This window comes from Passer montanus, unplaced genomic scaffold (assembly GCF_014805655.1).
Source record: "Passer montanus isolate IOZ18808 unplaced genomic scaffold, ASM1480565v1 scaffold35, whole genome shotgun sequence".
Taxonomy (NCBI): Eukaryota; Metazoa; Chordata; class Aves; order Passeriformes; family Passeridae; genus Passer; species Passer montanus.
In genome coordinates this window covers 6,127,916-6,148,099 of record NW_024368263.1, presented here as the reverse complement: position 1 = coordinate 6,148,099, position 20,184 = coordinate 6,127,916, and the positions used below count along the sequence as shown (strand labels likewise).

The window sequence follows — 20,184 nt, the reverse complement described above, 5'->3', positions numbered from 1 at the left end:
AATGAAATTTTCACTTAAAAAAACCAGAGATTACCTTACATTAAGTGAAAAGAAACATAGGCAAGAAGTGTTATTTTAGGTGGTGCCAAAACCACTACTCTTTTCATTTGTGGCATTCTCCATTTATGATGTCCACAAAGATTTGTTACCTTCTTGGTTTGCTGAACCACTAAACATTTTCCAGCAAACTAAACACTCGTGCCACATTACTAACAACCAAGATTCTCGAAAACAGCTCATGTTACAGATTTCCCTCTTGCCAGTGGGGTCTGAAGGTCTATGAAAGACCTTTTAAGCATATTTAAGCACCATAATTTTTAGGGTTTTGATGAATACAGTATTTTTTCTATATATAACTATGGGGGGGAAAAAATCCCAGACCGTGAAATTCACAGACTGAAAGATCATTTCTAAGTAACACTTACCCTAACTACCATAAAACCAGCTCAGACGAGTCCACACAGTGCTCACATTTCTATCCTTCACTTCCTGCCACTGCAACATTCAAAATTTCATACCAAACACAAACCTACTGTTCTTTTTCTTCCAATATTTCATCATTACAGCTCCAAGAATCACCAGCCTTGCTACTGCTTACAAACAAGAGCATGAAACTTATTTCCCCAAACCACACATAAGCCAAAGATTCAAAACATTCACCCCAGACACATGATTCTTCATGAAAGTGGTATTTCCCAGGACTAACAGCAAGAAATGGCAAAACAGCTCCCAGTCACACGTCCAAAACATATCTCTACATAACATGACCTACAAAACTTCTTGCTACCAGCTCAGCAGCTCTGTATCCACTGCTTCTTGGAAAACCTGTGCAGGTCAGTGCTACTAACTCTAAATTACCTTCCTGCTAAAATTCAAGCCTTCTAACCTCTGACAAAGACTCCACGCCACTCAGAAAATCTGATCGTTTGTATTTGGAAAGAGGATGGGGCCACAGTCACCACTCAAACTTTGTAGGAACAAAATGGAATCTCTCAGTGTAGTAAAATTACATTTAAGGAGAAAAAGATTGAAATCTATAATTTCTAATCTGTAAGGCTTTCCTGTAATAAGGCTGTAACTTGATATTATGGAGGACTCTGAGAAAAGACTGGATAAATAACCAGTCCATTTCTAATTTACAACAATGAATTTGCATAGAAAATTATGGAGGGATATGTGGGTATTACATTATAGCCCCATTAAGTATCCTTTAACTTCAACTGGCAATGCAATAGAAATGCAACAGAAAACAAATTCTCACCCATGGGTAATTACAATCTCCCTGCTTAAATTCCCAATCCCTTCTTTTCCTACAGCAATATTCACTTTTCTGTGTTTCTCAGACACGAGGGATTGCTTCTGTTGGAAGCCTCATGTTGCAAACATTCGTGTGAAGAGAAAAGCTCAGTAAGCACGACTGTTCTGGAATAAGGAACCTGAGTCACATATCAGTGTCACCATCATGAAATCCCCAGAAGCTGGCCTGTTCCTGTGGAGCAGCCTCTGACCTTGCAGACTCCAAATTTCCCTGTCTGTGAAGTTTAGCTATTTTCTCCCACCCCAAAACATTTGGGGATAACAAATGTTTATTTTCCCAGTCAAATCTCCAGAAGACCAAAAGAAGATCAAACATTCCTTCAGGTTTCTTTTTAATTCCATATCAATGCTGTGTGGAAACTTTTGAAAAAACAGTCTCTTTTACAACATTCTCTCTTCCGTGTTGAAAAAGAATGGCAACCACAGAAGTCTGCACTAAGGGGAGGAGGAAATCCAACACATAAAGTACCATGTCCCTAAATATATGTCATTGATACATAGAAACACAAATGCTGCCTTGCTGCCAAAGGCCACAGAAGAGATAGCAAGACAAACAAGAATGAAAAGGGAAGGTCTTGTTTGTCCTGAAAATCTAACTCACAATCCTTCCATTTATGGCGGGAAAAACACATGTACCACATAGTGAAAATGAGATTTTGCCACAGCATCTCAGCAAAAGAAGTGAGAAAGGATTCAAGAGCTGCAATATGAGCAGGAGGGAGGGCTGGGATTACAAAATTTGGAATTTTCCCCACCATGATGAGCCACTGGCAGTGTTGCAGACAGGAACACTGGGGATCTGCTTCCTTCCAGGAAGAAAGCTTCAGCAATGCCAGGAGAAACGTCAGGACAGGACTGAGGCTGCTGGGATTCCAGGCCTGCTGATCCCCCAGGCAGGGGAATTCCAGCTGTCCAAGCACTCTCTCCCTGAGCTGGAGCAGTGGCACACCATCCTTCCTCCTCCCACGACTTTCCCTAGTTACTCAGGCTGTACACAGGGGATGCATTTAAATTCATTCCAAAGACTTTTTTAATTTAGGTTTCACTCCTGCTCCCAGACCTGTGAGGTCCCACTGACCTCAGGAGGGGATGCCACTGAGGTGAGAGATTCAAGGCCTTTAATAACCTGAATTGCTCCAGCAATTGTTTCTGCCACTACTAAAATGAAAACACCAAGAATAATGTTCAGTAGCAAATATAAGATGGTAGTAAATAACAAATAAAAAGAGAAACAAACCAATACCCTGAAATTCAGAAAAAATATCCAGCTATAAATGCAAAGGGGATTTTACTAAAAAAAATAATTGCCAACAACGGAGAAAATATTTCATCAGACTATTAAATTAACAGAGTTGGAAAACTCTGCAAAATCAGCAATATTATTGCCCAGCTCCTGCCTGGGCTCTTTCATCCACAGGCGTCAGGACTCCTTACAAGTCAGTAAGATTCACCATCCCTATTTTAAATTCCTCCAAAAGGAAGCACAAACAGGTGAAGTGATTTGCATCAGGCTCTCCACATCTCTCAAGCACTAGACCTGTACCTCACCCACCTGGGAATATCCCCTCTTAAAGCTTTCCAGGCACTCTGACTTACATCTTTGGAGATGAGAATTCCTCCTCGAATCCAGCTTTGAGCAGAAGCTCTCTGCAAACCACAGCCCTTCTTCTACAACCACATCTACTCACACTGATGCCAAAGCCCAGGAGGAACTTCTGTGAAACCAGTGAGATTTCACAAAGGAAAAGGATCCTCCACAGCACATCAAGAAGCAGAACTGGGACAAATTAGGGAATAAGATGCTGCTTCCACATCTCCCTTTAAGTTTTAGTCTGATGGGAAGAGGTAAAAACAAGCCCCCAAACAAGCAAACAAAAAAAATCCCAAAATAGACTAAAAAAACCCAAAAAATAAGCTATTACAACCTTTCAAGTCTTTAAGCCATGACTTTAACAAGACTCTACCACAGAAAAGTTCATCTGGCTCACCTAAAAAGGCATAGTGCCTGTATGATTTAAAAGAGGGAAAATACACACTGTACATTTCATAAGTCCAAAAAAATCATAGAGGTGAAGAGTGATAAAGGAAATGTCATTTCAGCTAGGAAAAATAAAGAAGTAATTTCTGCTTTCAGAATAAATTACAAAGAGAACTCAATTTATCAGTAATAACACATAAAATGTTCCTTCACTTACCAATAAAGAAAAACTGCTCTGCTAATTAAAGTTCAACAAAAAAAAGCTTAACTCAGCTTCTGCCACTTACAATTTCTGCACTGTAAAAGCCAAGCCTAGCAAAGTCTGATTCCCTGGGTTTGCACCCCAAGGAGGTGGAGGGAATGTGGTGGACCCTCATACACTTTCCCCTCCTCTAAATTTGAACTGAATGTTCAAAATCAGCTCCTCCCTACAGACCTGCCCAGCACCCCCAGACTGTCCCCATCACAAAAGCTTTGCCATTAAAAAAAAAAAAAAGAAAAAAAAAGAAAAAGAAAAGGGGAGTTTTCATTCACAATCTGCTATGGTTCAAAAGCACTGAAACAACCCAATTTAACACACATCATTTTAAAGCTTCCCTGATCTACCTATCAGTCTTGGAAAATAATGCAAACCTGCCAAGTATCACTTGCATTTTTTTTTATTTTTTATAAAGGAACATGTATTTTCTTATATAAAGAATGGCAGGTGGTGTGTTTTGTCCTTTGCCTTGCTTCAATTACACTAATTATTAAGAACAACAACATTAGACGATGTCAACAGTCCAAACCATCCCAACAGGACCAGCCATGGTGACACACTCAATCTGTCAATGGGGATATCCATTTTCAGGGTATTTTTCTGTCTCACAACTGAATTCTTTTGTTTTTTTCAATGAAAATTGAAATGTGTTATTTTAAAACTTCCTCTCAAGCTCCCCGTACCTTTGATAATGCAAAAATTCTATTACCTTGTTAACTCTTACTCATTTTGTCATTAACTGGGAAGCAGCCCTGCAACTGTTTCCCCGCAGTTATTTCTTCATTTCCATCAATGAGATGTTTAATCGTGTTACCCTAATCGAACAACAATTGCCTAACAAAGCGCTGGAGCCAAAACAACTGCACTGCTCTTGAAATTAAGAGAAGGACCGCAGGAAGGGCACCACAGATCCTTCTCCTGCCTGGGGACGTGCCCCAAAAATACCCATGGCAGTGGCTGCTGGAAGGGCTGTGTTGCAACGTGCAGTGGAAACTCTCCTGGTTTTAGTTTCAGAGCTGATCCAGGGTACAAAAGCTGCTCTCAGGACCTGTCTTAAACCTCCCAACTTCACTTGGCTCTCCCTGCCAAAGCCTCCTGCAGAAAACAAAAACATAAGCTCATCTGCCCACCCTGCAACCGCTCCGAGGGGGTAATTTTACAACAGCTGTTAAATTCTTCCAATTTATTTTTCCATCGCTCCACCAACCCTACCTACCCCATTTTATTTTTCCCCACTTCTATTTCACCATTGTTATTTTCCGGCCGTCTCTCCCATCCCCTCCCGCCCCGCCCGGTACAAAAACAAAGCTGCCTCCCACCCCCCCTGCATCCCCCCCGGAGCCCCCCCGGCGGTCCGCCGAGGGCGCGGCGGGGCCGCGGGCGGCCGGTGCGGGCCGCGCTCGGTGCCCGCGGGGGCGGTCGGGGAAGTCCCGACTTACCTGTCATTACTTTCTACGCCATCTTGGATCCACTTGTCAACGTCCCACAAAGCATTGTGGGAAAGGCCGGCCCTCCCCGCGGCCCGGAAGGCGGAGGGCGGCGGTGTGAGGGGACGGGACGGGACCGGGACGGAACGGCGGTGGGGACGGGGTCGCGGTCCGGCACAGGGCATGAGGACGAGGACCGGGATCCGCTCTCCCCTCAGCCCGGCGGCCGCTGAAGCGCAGCCCGGGGTCCCATCACGGAACAGCGTCTGGGGCCACCTCCGCTCCGCCCGCGCTAGAAACGGGCAGCTTCGGGGGGTTTCCGTGCTCTCTTTATTTTTTTTTTCTCTCTCTCTTTTTTTTTTTCCTCCCGTTCTCTTCCCTGGGCCCGGAGCGCAGCTGCGGAGCCCGAGGGTCGCTGCCGGGGCCGGCAGGCGGGGGTCCGGCCAGAGCCCACCCCTGAAAAAAGCTGGAAAAGTACTTTTTCTCATGGTTTTTCTACGGCGTAAGTTGGATTTTTTATTTTTTTTCTATTTGTTTTGGGGTTTTTTTGGGGAGTTTTTTTTGTTTTGGGGTTTTTTTGTTTTTTGTGGTTTTTTTTGTTGTTGTTGTTGTTGTTGGGGGTTTTTTGTGTTTTTTTTTTAATTATTTTCCTGTGTCTTTCAAAGTTCCTTCCCTGGAAGCAGCTCGGGGCGGCCGCTGCGGTGCCGGGGCCGCCGCAGGTGCGGGAGCAGCTCAGGCTGCCTCTGTTTCCAGAGCCCGTGCTGAAGGACTGCTGCTAACGCGCTGCTGGCTGCTCATGAATCCCAGAAACTGCTTTGCATAACAGTTTTATTTTCATGCAGTAATCTTCCCTGTTAGCTGTGTTTTCGGACTCTTTGGCAATCAGTTCTTAATACCTGCGCTGTTTTGCAAACTGGCTTTTTCAAGGCGTTACCGGCTTTGCTGCCGTGGATGGGTGCCCTGTGCTCTGCATAGGCTGTTGTGCTTTAGGGCAAAGTGGACAAGAAACTGGGGAAAAGCAGTTTACTCCTGGATCTTAGGAAAGTTTACCACCAAAACAGGATTCCAGTGTTTTTAAAAAACTTTTCCTTCCCCTTGAATTGAAATAAGATCCAGATCACTTTAGTATTGGATCTTGCTGTAAAATCTATTTACATTTATATTTAAATTTACGTCTAATGCCTCGTAACTCTTTGAAGAATAACCACCAGCCAAGCCTCTGATGCACTGCCACTGCAAGAAAATACTTGTGCCCAAGAAGGTTTTCAATATTCATCAGTAATGCATTTATAAAGAGAGAGAGCTCCTTGCAACAATGTAAATACAGGAGGAAATAAATCTAAATAAATCCTTTGCATTTGCCACCCAGTCTACTTTTTAATTCAGCTTCATAACTAGCTGGGAGTGCAGTTGTGCTGTCACAGAGACAAGTGTGGGTGGTCCCAGCCCCAACGCAGGAGATGCCATTTCAGGATAAAACCCTCCTGTGGAACTTGCCACAGGCCATCTCTGTGCCAGCCTGACACCTTCCCTAGTGCTGTGACTTGTGTTTTCCATGGCCACTGTGCAAGGAACAGGGATCAAAGAACATTGAACTCATGTTTAGGACCCAACTAACTTTGTGTCATTCAGTCCAGGTTGCTGAAATGGAGTAAGTCCTTTTATTTTGAGGCTGGTTGTCTTTGGTTTCTAGTGAGCTTTATCTTACTGGCCATTTTTTTCTGTTAGAAAATGTAAAGGTTTTCTTCAAAATAAATGACAATTAGAGCAGTGGAAGATAGAATTATCAATGTATGCATATTTTTAGATATAAACACATATCCTTTGAAGTTCAATTTGGAGAAGACAGAAATTTAGTTGGGTTTATTTTTCACATAAGCTTTTTTTGAGTCCATTTTTTCTGGCAGTATTTTTTTTTATAATGTGGGAAGAAAAAAATTGTGTGGTGCCTGAGTTACTGGAGGATCTGTTCAGTGACAGACCCCATTGTTATCACTCTCTGTCTCTGCTGATTTCAAGTTCCAGACTGGGTGTACCAAGAGGCACAGGCTGCTGTGAAAAGGTGGCAACTCTGCCCTGCAGGAACAGCCCAGAAAGGAGCAGGGGAATCCCAATGGATAAAACACAACACGGAGACATGCCTTTGCACCCACTGCTTTTAATGATCTTGGTACTTTAACCCTTTTAGCCTCAACATGAAGGAGGTTTGAGTCTATTTTGTGGACTGGTTAAGTGTATTGCACAAGCCCTCAGTGGAGGGGCCAGAGGCTGCACAGGGAGCCAGCAGCTCTGGGATGGGGGTGGCTGCCAAGCACAGCCTGCAAGCTTGGAACAGCTCTCCTGTTTCCATGTGCTGTCCCCTCCAAGCTCTTCCAAGGTCCTTGTTACCAGATAGAAAGATGAAGACTTTCAAAATTTGGTCCAAAACAAATGGGGCTCCAAGAGCTCATGAACCTTGGAAATTCTGCTCAAGGTGAGAATCATAGCAACTAGCTTAAGGGATGAGATCCCAAATGCAAACAGCCTAAAAAAAACTAAACTTTACTTTAGAGCCACTCCTGTGGTAACATCCCAGGAGGCAGAGAATGGCCCAGGAACTGGATACAGATTACCTGGGAAGAAAGAGACTTCTTATAGCTTTCACTGGCATGGTTCAATACAGTATTAAACAAAATTAAATTAAAATAAAATTATTATATATCTTATTATTGTAAGATTATTATATTCCTACTACTGTGAGAGGAACTCGGTGTCTATCTATATGAGACATCTCTTTCTCTTTCCTTGATGTGCATTGCCCCAGTGGAAGCTGCAATTTTCAGCCAAATTCAGATCCTCAAAAGCCTAACAGTGATATTTCTAGGGACTCATGATAATGATAACATTTTCAAAAACCCTTCAATGTATGCAGCAATATCAAACTCAATTCCACCTGTACGTTTTTTAGGATTTTGAAATCTTTCAGGTCTGAAAACAGCAATTTCTTACTGGATGTTTAGAAAGCCCACCCTGCCAGGGACCATGTGTGCAAGGAACCCCTGCACAGAGCCCTAACACATCGAGTCTCCCTACTCTTCAGTCAGGATTCTGTAAACGATGCTGGCTCACAGGGCTTCCCCCTGTTCTGTGAAGCTAGGAGCCATGCCCTGATCCTTGGAGAATCCAGGCTCCTTGCCAAAAACCAGGGGTTTGAAAACCTGGGGCCACTCAGAGCTGCCAGGCTCCCTGCCATGAGGCAGAGATCTGAGCAGAGCTCTGAAAGGTGTGGCAGATTCTGGCACAGTTGGGAACTCTCAAACCCTCACTTGCTCCAGGCCTAATGGAGACTGGGTAGCCAAAAAGCCCTGGAGTTTGACTCACCCATGAGCTGCACACTTGGAATCACAACTGCAGCTTGGTTTCTATATTTTCAAAATAAAACTATTCTAATTATTTGAAACATACTGCTACTTTTTTCTTTCTCTTCTGCTTTCACAGGAAATTCAGAAAATCAATTTCCATTCTATGCTCAAGTTCACTCCCCTTTCTGGGAACTGGTATTTCATGAAGACAGAAATCTCCATTTTCAGTCAGCTCCACTCATGAAGTCTAACCAGAATGCAGGAAAAGCCATTACAATTAACATGTAAGAGTAATAAGGACATAATAGAATACATTCAGCAGGGAATTGCCTCGCTGACCCTGCAGCCCAACATCCCAGCAGGCTTCTCAAACAGTTCCTTCACCCCTGAGCAACAAAACAACAGGAGGCCTTTCTCAATGGAAGTGCCAGACAGATTGCAGCAACAGGAGCAATGTTTTTATTGTCTTAGCACACTGGACCTTTACAAATTTTTGAACTCCCTCGGAAGCAGCAATCATGGGAAAGTAACAGAAGTTAAGTGGTTTAGCCTCTGCCACAAACAAGGCAGTGGTAGACCTGGGATTAGATAGCAACAGTAGTTCTTAGTCTTGGTAAACAATAAAGAAACTCTTTCTAAGCAGCCATTAATGTCTGGTTATTAGGCTGAAGAGTAGCAAGTTTTGATTTTCCAGCATTAAAATTCCCCTGGAATTCCTCCAGAGTCCTCTAATGAACAGATGATCTCAACTTTAATCTTACTTCATAATTATCCATGGGTAACATTTCAACATGGACTCCTTAAGCACATGTAATTTCTAGAGCAAGTAATATTCAAACTAATTCATTTCTCCTTTGATGCACAAGATGAGAGCACTGAGAAGCAACCAGCAACAAGGGGATGTTGAGGGTACACTGAGGAGACAGAAACTACAAAGGTCAGAGTAAATGCAATGGTTTCATCCCACACTGTCAAGATCTTTGATCTTCAGTCTCTGTTCATTTTTTTAAGAAGCTGGCATGTCTTTATGCTGACCTTTGAATTGCTCATGAAGGACTCAAATCTGACATATATCTGCATTCTTGAGATGAACTTGCACCAAAAATTTAGAGCTTTTTTCCTAGCAACCTGGATATGACAACCTTTTTGAGACAGACTTGAGAGACACTTCCATTTTCACCAATAGTAGTCTGTAAGAAAAAAAAAAAAAAAACAAGAAAAAAAAAACCCCCCAAACCCAAACTTCAGGCTTCACAGATTCTTTTCCACTCACTTGGAGTTGCCCTATAGCTTAATAATTCTAGAGGTTTGTTTCAAAACTTCTATTTTAACTTTGTGATGTTTGGAGAGGGATACCCTGAGGGATTCTTGCTTCTGGCAACAAGTACTCAGAACACAGCAGAAGTCTCACTCTGAGGACAGGAGGGAGTCTGCCTTGGGCACTGTGTTCCAAACCAGGACTAAGGTGTTCCAACTGCAAACAAAAATCTCTTTCAGATCCAAAGGCAGAGAGCTTGATCACTGTGGATCTTTGGCACAAATACAGACAATGGAAGTGAACCTTCATAATCTTTCTGAACTGACTTTTAAGGAGATACCTGAGCTGTTGAAAGATAAGAGTTCTTCCATGTTCTTTCTAATGCTGACAGTAAAGGTGGTTGTGAGGGGAGAGAAACCACTTCCCCTCTCCAACAAACTCATGCTGTAAATGAGCCAAAGGCAGCAGGGAGAGATAGAGCCTGGACAGAGAGGGAGAAGAATCTGCAAGACATCCAGAAAGAAGAGCCAGGGAACCACTGAAACATTCCACTTGAGGATAAAAAGGAAAAGAGGGCTGGCTGGGAAAATGGGTCCAACATAACTGGTAGATGCATCAGAGGCTTAAATGCTTGGGGTTGAAGATTCCAGACCAGACTTCAACTGGAAGGAAAATGTTTATGATAAGAACAGGGAGAGGCAAGTTCCCACTTCCCCTGATGACCCATTGTTCCCCTCTCTGATAGCTCTTGCCTCAGTTTCCAGATGATATATTGTTTTCCAAGCTACTTTGTCCATTGTTCTGACAGCAGCCAGGTTTTGTTCATGCTACTGAAACCTCCCAATGCTCAGAAACAGTCATGACAAATTTTAAACAACTTGTACAGCTGGGATTATAATACAATTTAGGAAGTTAGATGGTAAACATTCTGTGCATTCTGAATACCTGCTCCTCTTCCTTCCCTTACTGATAGTTCAGCTGCCTTTTTATTGTTCAAATGCAGTGAGCTGGATTGGTAGAGGCTTTGAAAGTTCTGAGCCTTCCAAATTACATTCCCAAACTTCCCATCAGCTATGTCCAAAGTCAGCATTTCAAATGCAAATCACTGTTTACAAGTTTCCTGTCCCTTCAGACTTCCCTCTCTCAAAATCCCTGTCTGGAGCTTCCCAGTTTCTCTGTATTGACATTTATTAGCCTGAATGCAGCTCAGTGTGCTTGTAAAGAGATGGGATTTATGTATGTCTCAATACATCATTTACAATGGCAGTCTCTACTTAATTAATTATGATCTGAATGGTTATGGCTAGCATTAAAAATCATTCTAAACCAGAGCAAAATCAATAAAAGTTCAATTGACTCTTACTACACTATTTGTTCTACTACTTTACTTCCTTAAAAACACAAACCAGGGGGGAAAGTCCACAGCTTCCCTCCATTACAAGGAGGTTAAAGTAAATAATAGAACATTATCTGCTCAGAATATAACACACTCATGAGAAGCAACAGCCTCCAAGTACCAGCTTAGCTAACTGATTATTGCCATTGTAGCCCTTACAAACTGTACCAACAAAACAGGCAAAATTAGTGACTTGCAGCAAACAGACAAAGGTTTGGTACTTACTCATGTATTGATTGATCTGGCAGTTCACAATTAATTAATAAATGCTAACTGTAGTACCAAATCATAAGAAACAGCATTATTCTTAAGCATAAACATAATTTTGTTCAAAGAGTATCTTGACATAACTTTACACTATTACCTCTTTGTAAAACCCTAGGATTTTATTATTTACAGCATATCCTCTCAATCACAGCCTCAAAAATAGTCCTGTAATGAAATAACCACAGAACTGTATGTTAGACACAAAAGGGTTCACATTGGAAAAAAGAAATCACAAGACTATTATTATACAGGCAATACAGTTTTATTCTGTTCTTTCACCAATTGTAGCAAAAACATTTAACAACTGAATGAATAATCAAGGGAACTTAATTGTCAACAGGAATTTCAGAATTATGTTCTAAATTTTAGACCAGGAAGGCTTGACAGGGAGAAAACAAACCATATACACACTTGTAATAATAGTCTCTATTATGAAGATTTAATGCCTTCTTTAAAAGCACTGAGATTATTGAGGCACCTTACTGCAGGTTATGGATCATCTCTTCTTTGGCAATGAGATGTGTGGTTTTGTTAACTAGGGCCATGAGGGAGTTGAGCTTGTGAGACCAGTCATTGAGTATATTGTTTGGGTCCTTAGGCCTCTGGAAATTGATAATTCCTGCCAGCCTGTCTACTTTAGCAAAGATGGTTTTATTAACTACTAGGTTAGACAAGAACTCCTCCGATTCCTGCAAAGACAAACAGCACTTAGTCAAGAAAATAGCATTTTTACTACAAACCACCAGAATTCCTCCCAAGCAGCATGAAAGCACCAGGAACAAGATTTTCTTTATACAGGAGTACATCTGTAACAACATTGTACTTTAAAAAATGCAGGATACTTTAATATTACACATGCTGGCAATGCAAGGTAAAAAAAAAAAAAAAACAACCAAACCTTTTTGTTTTCTGTTGACCTGTATCTGAATATCGTTCTTAAAATTAATGTTTAATATACAACCCCAACAGACTTTTACACTTTGGAGTACTCGGCTACACAGATACCAGAACAAATCATGTGGCAAGCAAGGCTTGGGAAAACCCCAGTGAATTACTGACCACTGTCAAAAAGGGTTTTTACTGAGTTTGTGGCAAAAGCAGATTCCATGAAAAGGGTAAAGCTTTTCATTTGCATTCAAAATACCAGGATGTGTCATTCTACTTGGAAAGCTCTTGAAAACACAAAGGGGGATGGCAGGCAGACCCCTCCAGCCCATGTTCCAAAGTGCCACCACCCATGAACAAGGACAGTTACAGGTGAAGGACCCTCTCTTCAGCTGGTTTTCATCACCCACTGACAAGAACTTTTAACACTGAAACACCAGACAAGAAGCTCCAGCATTTACACGAGGTCTTGAACATAAATGAACTTCTCAGAGCAGCTTTTGCCTTATGGGCATGTGCACCATGAAACTGAGTTTAAGGTTTAATGAACAGTTTTCTAACTCCCATAAAGGCAGAAAATTAAATCAAACAAGAACATCACTCTGCTGAATACTCACATCTCTGCCAGAAACACAGCCCCCCTTAGGAAAGAAGGATAAACAAAGCAAGACTTACATCAACAGACAGATCCAGGAGTTGTGCCATTCTCTTCATTGTAATTCTGGTATAATACTTAGCCATTATTCTAATATTCTGGAATAAAAGTGTTCAGAGTAGAGGGTTATGTGCAAAAAATAATTGAAGCAGGCTGCAAAAATATAAAAGTCCATGTTAAAAGGAGATTAGGAACTGTAGTGCTCTAATGGCAGTCCAGCATGGGGGATGTGAGGGGCTCTGAACAAACAGCTCTTTTGCTGGTGGAAGGTATAAAAGTCTCTACATGATAAATTATTAAGAAAAGAAATCAACCAATTATGACTTTAATGCAAAGAAAGACTTTCAGATTTATGCTTTATTGAAACAGGAGTGCTAAATCTCATTTGAGTGCAATATGCTCTTTTTGGTGGCAACTATGCCAAATATAAACATACAATAAAGATATACAAGCAAATAAAATCTTGAAATGCAACACGAAAGACATTACCTGCTGCTTCATTAGCTACTTTTTTGTCTTCTTTGTGATTAAAATACAGCAAGCAGAAAGCATTTTTAGCTGAGGCACTGAGTAAACAGCTGATGTTTACAGACACTGATACTTACATGTTCCACAACTCTGTTCTTTAAATCTTTCCATCTCTTTTCACCTTCCTCTGTACAGCCAAAAACATCTGTTGCAGGACTGTCAAGGGATCCTTCTCTCAACTCCTTCCCATATTCTTCAACTAGGGCACTCCACCTCATCAGCTCCATGGTGGTAAATAGTTTTAGGAGGTCTCTAAATGGTTTAGTACATTTGGATTACAATCCTGTATTAATAAGGCCTGGTTCATACTTAAAATAGATCAAAAGCATAATTTTAAATGTTTTAGTCTTATTACCATAAATAATGGGGGCAGCTTAAGTCAGACTGTTTTTCTAACAAAGATCTTTTTTTTTACAAGAGAAAGAACATTTCTTTTTACATACATTTAGTTACATTCATTTTCACATAGAACAACCATGACATTTTTGCAGTATTCTTAATGTAGCATTAAATTCAGAGTTGCTTACAGCAGACTTAGCATAAAGAGATTTACTGTTAGAGAGAGACACTTTTTAATCTAAGAATTGGTTATTAGAAAGGATACTTACTTATACTTGGGGATTTCTTCTAGCTTTTTGTCACTACTAATTCTGTGCACCAAGTCAGACTGTTCATTGTCATAAGGTGAAAGAATAACATAAAGAACAACGCTCTTCAGTGCCTGTTTAAGAGGAAAGAGGGTGGTTTTTTTCCCATAATTAAACAGAGGAATTGCCAAAACTGATAGAGCTTAGAGTTTAAAATGTAGAAGATTTAAGCTCAGTATATTAAGAAATTAAGAGTGAAATTGATGTTATCTTTCAGAAATGAACTGTGGTACGTTTAAATTGACACAGGTTAACCAAAATTCTAGTATTTCAAATAAATACACAAAGAAAAATACTATTCAGACATGAAAGACATCTGTACTGCACACACAACAGTACACAGCTGTTTGTAATCTCTACACTTGTATGAAACAGTTCAGACATTGTCAGTTTCAAAGGTAATAAAATGAAGATGTTGATTACAAACATTCTTTTGAAATCAACTCTATCATCTGTTTTCAACTAACCAATTTGTTAATACAGCCATTTAAATAAAAACAGACTGATGGGCTATTTCAACCACTGTACACTGATGTGGAAAGAAATAGGTATTTGTCACATGGAAATACAGTCAATTTGCAGGGAAAGTTTTTTTACCTGTTGCCACTTTTCACTTTCAGCCTGGATACAGGGAGTGTCATAAATGGCTCTGTAGTGCTTACAGATGGAGAGGTAGGAGCCTTCATGTTGATCCAGCTGGATCATTAAGTTGTAGTATTTCAACTTTAGTTTCTGAAACAGTATCAAGAAGTCAAATTAACACAGCTCCATGACAGGTAAATAAAATTCAGCTGAACCCCAGCAAACAGAGGGATTTAAATAAATACCCTTGGACCTGAAGAGAGGCAAGTCAGGTTAAAATTTGGGTGGAGGGAGGGAGAAAAGAGTGAGAAATCCTCCAATTACTTACTTCTGTGTTTTCTTCTTGAAAAAATTTTGTATTAATTTTTTTGCTGATAATTTGAGTCCGAATATAGTCTTTTACAGCTAGACAGAGTCTCATCTGCTCCAAGATAAATTCTACACGTTCTTTCTTTTCCATTGAACCATAGGTTTCCACCTGAAATGAAATTGTAACTACTTAATATTGTCAAAGCCAAATCAAGTGAAGGCTTAACTGCGCCAGAAGAGTGGGAGGCTGTCTGGAGGAGGAACACACCAAAACAAAACAACAGAAGAAAAGCTATTACAGAGCAAGTGAAAATGGAATAAAGGTTATTCCATTTTGATTATCACCCCACTTACACCAAAGAATCCCCCAACACTAAACTCAATGTACTAGGTAGAGAAGTGAAATCTACTTTCCAAGTGGAAGATATTCCATGTAACCCGACCATGAGATTAACAAAAGCAGTTCAAGCTGAGCTGCACTTTCACTAATAACAGTTCATCTCAATCCAGGCATTTCTGCAGGCATACCTGATTGAGTTTCTAACAGCCAGAACTAATCCAGAACTAACTGCTATTGCTGATGCAATTCTGAGTTCTGAGGTGTTACCTGCAACTCCTGCAGAATCGAGGCAGCCTCTTTCACCTCCCCGTTCTGCTCCTTTATTGTTGCAAGTGTCTTTGTCAGGCGAGCGCGTTCGATCTCCACGTATATCTGAGGGCAGAAGGAAGAGTTTAAACATTGGAATTCTCTAAAGAGGAGAGCAAACTCTGAGACTGCAACCCCCCTGGGAAATACACTTGATGCTGTCATCACAGAACCACTTTATTTGTTGTGTATCCATCCACTACACTGGCACTGTCCACAATATACACTGATGAAATACAATGGATAAGTGACACAAACATTTTTTGGCCCAAATTAATCTAAAAAATAATGTCTACACTGACCTATGATTCTTTCAGCAAACACAGGGGATATGCACTGTGAATAAAGTATTGCATATTTTGTCTGCTGGAATATATCAAAATATCTGGGAAGTTAAGATTTTAATGGTAAATGCATAGTAAGCACTACCCTTTGAATTATTTCACTTACTCCTAACCAGCCATTAATCAACAAGACTTGATCGTTAACCATTTAGACTAACAGACAGAAGTCATAAAATTAACACAAATTTGCCTAAATCAGAATTCTTTCTTTTCTTAAAGCAAAAGGAACACAATACAAGTAACTCACTTGACATCAATTTCTGATTATCATAACTATATGTTTCTCCTTGCTACGTGTAGAAGAAATTAAATTAAACCTGCCCCTTTCCCTAACAAATTCAAATACATAACATTTTAAAAAGTGAAAAGGAAATGGCATTTTAGAATTCAGAAATGTATTACTAACTATATTAATTAATAACACAACCAGATACCTACATCATAGGAACATAACCAGTGCATCAGCATATGATTTAAATATGGAAAATATCTGCAGTCTTTTGGAAGGAAACAAACTACTTGGCTTCTCAGGATAATTTAAAAATTAGTTTTAATCTTACTTGTACACGATTAAAAAATAATACTAAAAAACTACATTTTTAAAGAAGGCAAACATTTTTATTCCACCTTTTAGACACGGAGTCTTAAACAAAACCTTACCTTTCCTTCTGTGACCATACGCAACGTGTCGATCAAGCGCAGTTTGACTGGCAAGTCTGTGATTTCTTCAACGTAAGTGCAGCACTGCTGGACCATTTTAGCAACTGCCTAGTATGAAAACAAGAGGGGAAAAACATACTGTGCTTTTAGATTTCCCTGAAGAAGTCAAGCTGTAACACTCAGAGGTAATTAATAAATAGTTTCACATGACACTGCAGAGACTCATTTAGCAAAAAGCACTCAAGACACCTCTCCCTCTTTGATTCATGAAGATGTGTACAACAATGCTACAGACTGATGCTACAAGGCAAACATGATGCTCTTCTGTCATTTTTTTAGTCTCAGTTTTTCCAGTACTGAAAATAATCCATGCCATGCAGTTCTATCCTGAAACCAACTCCTCTCCTGCCAAATCCACAGGACTCACATGGACTGGTAGAACTTCTCTGCTTTCCTAAGACCTGCATGGCTGAAGAGACCTGGACCTTCTCTTAACTGTGTGCACTACCCTCTCCTTAGAACAGCTGTAGATTCCTCAGGAAGGAAGGAAGAGGGAGGATTTCTTCCTTCAGTAGGAAGCACAGGTATGAGAATGTGCACTTCCAGTAACAATGCTGGTAAATCTGGTAAAATTATTATTATAATACCTATTTCTAAAAAAACCCCTAGAGGTAAACTTCTAGAAATGTCTTCCTCAAGAAGTTCCTCAAAATTCAGCTGGAATGATCCACACCTTCAGCTACAGTGTGTGCAGCTCAGAGAACTAAACTGTACTCCTACTTCTACACACACTAGTGAAGATCCTGCACACTAAATGATAGGTAACCTCTTCCCTCCTAAAGCAATGATGCCACTAAAATCACCTGTTGTTCAAAATGAACAGAGTGCAATGAACTTCACACTGCCTTAAAGTGCTTTATGCCAAAGTATGCCAGTTTCAAAAGCAAGCATGCAAAGCACACATTTCATATGAACAAAATAAAATGCAGTAACTCTGTTTAATATACATCTGAATAAGGAATATGGAATATCTGAATAACTAATAAGGAATATGTCTGCAATACACACTGAGCAGAGTGCAAAAGTGAACCACCATCTTTACACAGAAAGTCCCTACACACATGGGGGAACCAGAGACACAATACAGCTCCAAAATACAGTTCCATTTTTTGTTTCAAACTATTAAATTCACCTGTTTTAACTGACTTCTTCTCTTCGATAGAAGAATAATATTTTCATTAAGAGCATCCCAGTCTTTAGCTTCGTAACACATTTTCACTATGGCAACTAAGATTCGGGATGTGGAGACCATGTCCGAAGCCTGCAACAAACCAAGAGTGTGTTAGACAGGATCACCAACCTGCAGCCTAACAGCAGAGGGGAAAATCACTGTGTCTGGCCTCACTCATCTGCTTTGTAAAGAAAAGGACTGATGGTCCAAGGATGCTCCAAGTGCCCTGACTTTAACCCAGTGGAACGTGAGGTGTGCAGCCCATCCCCGCACTCACCGTCCGTGTTTGTTTTTCCAGGGAGAGAAGGTTTTCAATGACTTCCTGCAATCTTCCTTCCTAATAAGACAAACAAAAAATTATCTCTGTGAGTTAAGAACATAATTCAGTTCAAACTGAGAGCAGCTCAAATTTCCACATAAATAAAAATACAGACCAGCCTGTACACTACTTTTTTCTTTAAAAAGATGTATGCATAGCACTTACTTTAAACACACAGAGAGAAAACTGGAGAGGTACCAGTTTCATTTTCACATAACACATGCTCTAAGTTGTCTGCCTTGGGAGAGAAACCTGGCAAGTTTCAGACAGGTTTGGTGAGCTCATGTTCACTAAGCTGCATGGAAAACTCATTTCTTCTCTGGCCAAAACAGTTTTCAGTGAGATCAGATATGCAATTAAATATCTTGGCCAAAAAAATTCTTCTCCTGTTACTTTCATCCATATTCATATCTTAATTACAGTGTATTACACAAAGCATTAATTACAAGCTTTACAGGCTAAGCATGGAATTATAAAAGTTCTGGTTTTGGAGGGGTTTTGAGAACTGTATTTGCCTTTGTTTGAAGGAGTGTAAGATACTACAATGTACTTTCAGCCCTAACTCACAAATCCTAGCAAATATCTACTTAAAAAAAATATATATGGGTGAGTTTGTAACAGCCCATGGCAATGGTGGGGCTGCAAATAAGTCAGAAACTAGAAAGAAAAAATGGTTAGAAAATTAGTAACAAACCAAAGAAAATGAAAGTTGTTTCTAAAATATCCCAGCTGAAATATTTTAGCCTACATACAATGGTTTGTCAAGAATGTGCTCTCACTGCCACAGAGTTTATATGTTTTGCACAATGAAACACGACCATGGTGCCCATTCCCTTGCAGAGCTGTGCCTGTGGCAGAAAATCCCTGTGCCTGCTCTCCATAGAATAATCTTCAAATAATCTAAGATGTAATTTATTTGTCTTAAGGCTAGTGCCTTCAGAACTGTACAACGTGTGTGTCCCTCCCAATGAAACAGAGGACAAGCAGAGCATTTGCAGCCTGGGAAGTGTCAGATGCCCTCCTGCTGGGCCAACAAACGACAGCAACACCAGGGAACCTGTGGCTGCCCCATCCTGGAAGGGTTCAAGCCCTTCTGGACTAGTGGAAGGATGAGATTAAGGCCTCTTCCAACCCAAACCATTCTGTGGTTCTGTCTTTTCTGAGATCTGAGCAGCACAAGAATCTCCAGGCCACAGAACTTTTTTTGTAAAACACTGACTGTGTGTTTATACATCACTGTGAGCCCCGTGGAACACATCCTGCGGTCACGGCCGTTGTTTACTGAGCCGAGGGAGGCAGAGACAGCCCCGGAGCCCGTCCTGGCTCCGTCCCTCCATCCCAGCTCCCCGGGCTCGCAGTACCCGAGCCCAGGGACGCCCAGCGCTGCCGGTCCAACCGAGCCGGGACCTGTTACACGACGGCAGCTCTGGCGCACAGAGCCCGGGATGAGCCAGCAATCCCGGTCCCCAGGCCAGCAGGGAAGAGCCGCAGCCCTTGTGCGGGACCGGGCCCTCTGGTTCCCTCCCCGCGAGGCTGCGCCCCGAAAGCTCTTCCCGTCCAAAATCACAGAACAGGCTGGGCTGGAACCCGCAAGGATCATCGAGTCCATCCCTTCGCCTTGGTTCTGCACAGGACATCCCTAAGAATCCGAGTATCTGAGAGTGCTGCCCAAACATTCCACGGGCTCTGGCAGCGCTGGGGCCGTGACTGCCCAGGAGAGCAGCTCCAGCGCTCGGCCACCAACCTCCCTCCTGCTCGCCCTCCCACACCGCCCTGAGACGCCGGAGCCGTTCACTCCTTCCCCTCTCTAGCACGGAGAGTCCGCGGCCGGAGCCGCATCGAGGGGCAGGATGCGGCCGCGGGTCGCTCCGCGCCGCCCCACGCGCGGCCTAGCGCGCCATGACTCAGCCCGTCCGCCCCGCCAGGCTTCTCCTCCGCCTCACCTGCGCCAGCCGCTCGCACTCGGGCAGCCTCTGGTCCACGGTCGCGCTGTAATCCACCTCCATTTTGACGATGCGGCCATCGGCCCGCTCCGCGCCGCCCTCCGCCATGTCCGCCCGCTCCGCCGCCTCAGCGCTCACCGGAACCGGCCGGGCCCGCGCGCAGGCGCGCCGGGGGCAGGCCCGCCGAAGGGC

The 20,184-nt window shown here is 41.8% G+C and overlaps 2 protein-coding genes and 1 long non-coding RNA gene across 7 annotated transcripts in view; 1 reads left to right on the top strand and 2 right to left on the bottom strand.

Moving 5' to 3' along the window:
• HELZ (helicase with zinc finger) overlaps positions 1-5,349 on the bottom strand; it is an 85,262-nt gene extending 79,913 nt beyond the window's left edge. For 2 of the 4 annotated variants that reach the window (XM_039715906.1, XM_039715908.1), the window contains exon 1: positions 4,994-5,349. Coding sequence is in view for 1 of the 4 variants with exons in the window: in XM_039715909.1 (XP_039571843.1) it covers positions 4,994-5,000 (7 nt within the window). In the remaining 3 variants the exon portion in view is untranslated. Of the gene's footprint in view, positions 1-4,499; positions 4,775-4,993 lie in introns of those variants that run through there. The other 2 variants (XM_039715909.1, XM_039715907.1) reach the window with 2 other exon arrangements.
• Positions 5,350-5,362: 13 nt separating this feature from the next.
• On the top strand, positions 5,363-11,732 carry LOC120505434. Its single transcript, XR_005628228.1, has 2 exons — positions 5,363-5,483; positions 5,647-11,732. It is a non-coding gene; the product is annotated as an uncharacterized LOC120505434 (long non-coding RNA).
• PSMD12 (proteasome 26S subunit, non-ATPase 12) lies at positions 11,490-20,184 on the bottom strand. 2 transcript variants are annotated; one of them, XR_005628227.1, is made up of 11 exons: positions 19,993-20,184; positions 18,008-18,067; positions 17,692-17,820; positions 16,500-16,607; positions 15,457-15,561; positions 14,869-15,018; positions 14,556-14,690; positions 13,920-14,032; positions 13,389-13,563; positions 12,804-12,936; positions 11,490-11,932 (listed from the first exon to the last, which is right to left on the bottom strand). XR_005628227.1 is itself a non-coding variant. In XM_039715918.1 (11 exons), exons 1-11 carry the CDS (start codon positions 20,098-20,100, stop codon positions 11,723-11,725), a joined length of 1,371 nt encoding a protein of 456 aa, XP_039571852.1. In that variant the 5' UTR covers positions 20,101-20,182; the 3' UTR covers positions 11,490-11,722. The 2 variants fall into 2 exon arrangements, 1 of the variants encoding a protein (XP_039571852.1); XM_039715918.1 differs by having other exon boundaries at positions 12,804-12,881; positions 19,993-20,182.

Bases quoted from the DNA above. Each gene is read 5' to 3' on its own strand.
- PSMD12 (XM_039715918.1), bottom strand. From the start codon at position 20,100: ATGGCGGAGGGCGGCGCGGAGCGGGCCGATGGCCGCATCGTCAAAATG. The intron at 15,019-15,456 runs GTAACACCTCAG...ATTTCATTTCAG, and splicing joins CGATTCTGCAGGAGTTGCAG to GTGGAAACCTATGGTTCAAT. The intron at 14,691-14,868 runs GTAAGTAATTGG...ATACTGTTTCAG, and splicing joins TTCAAGAAGAAAACACAGAA to AAACTAAAGTTGAAATACTA.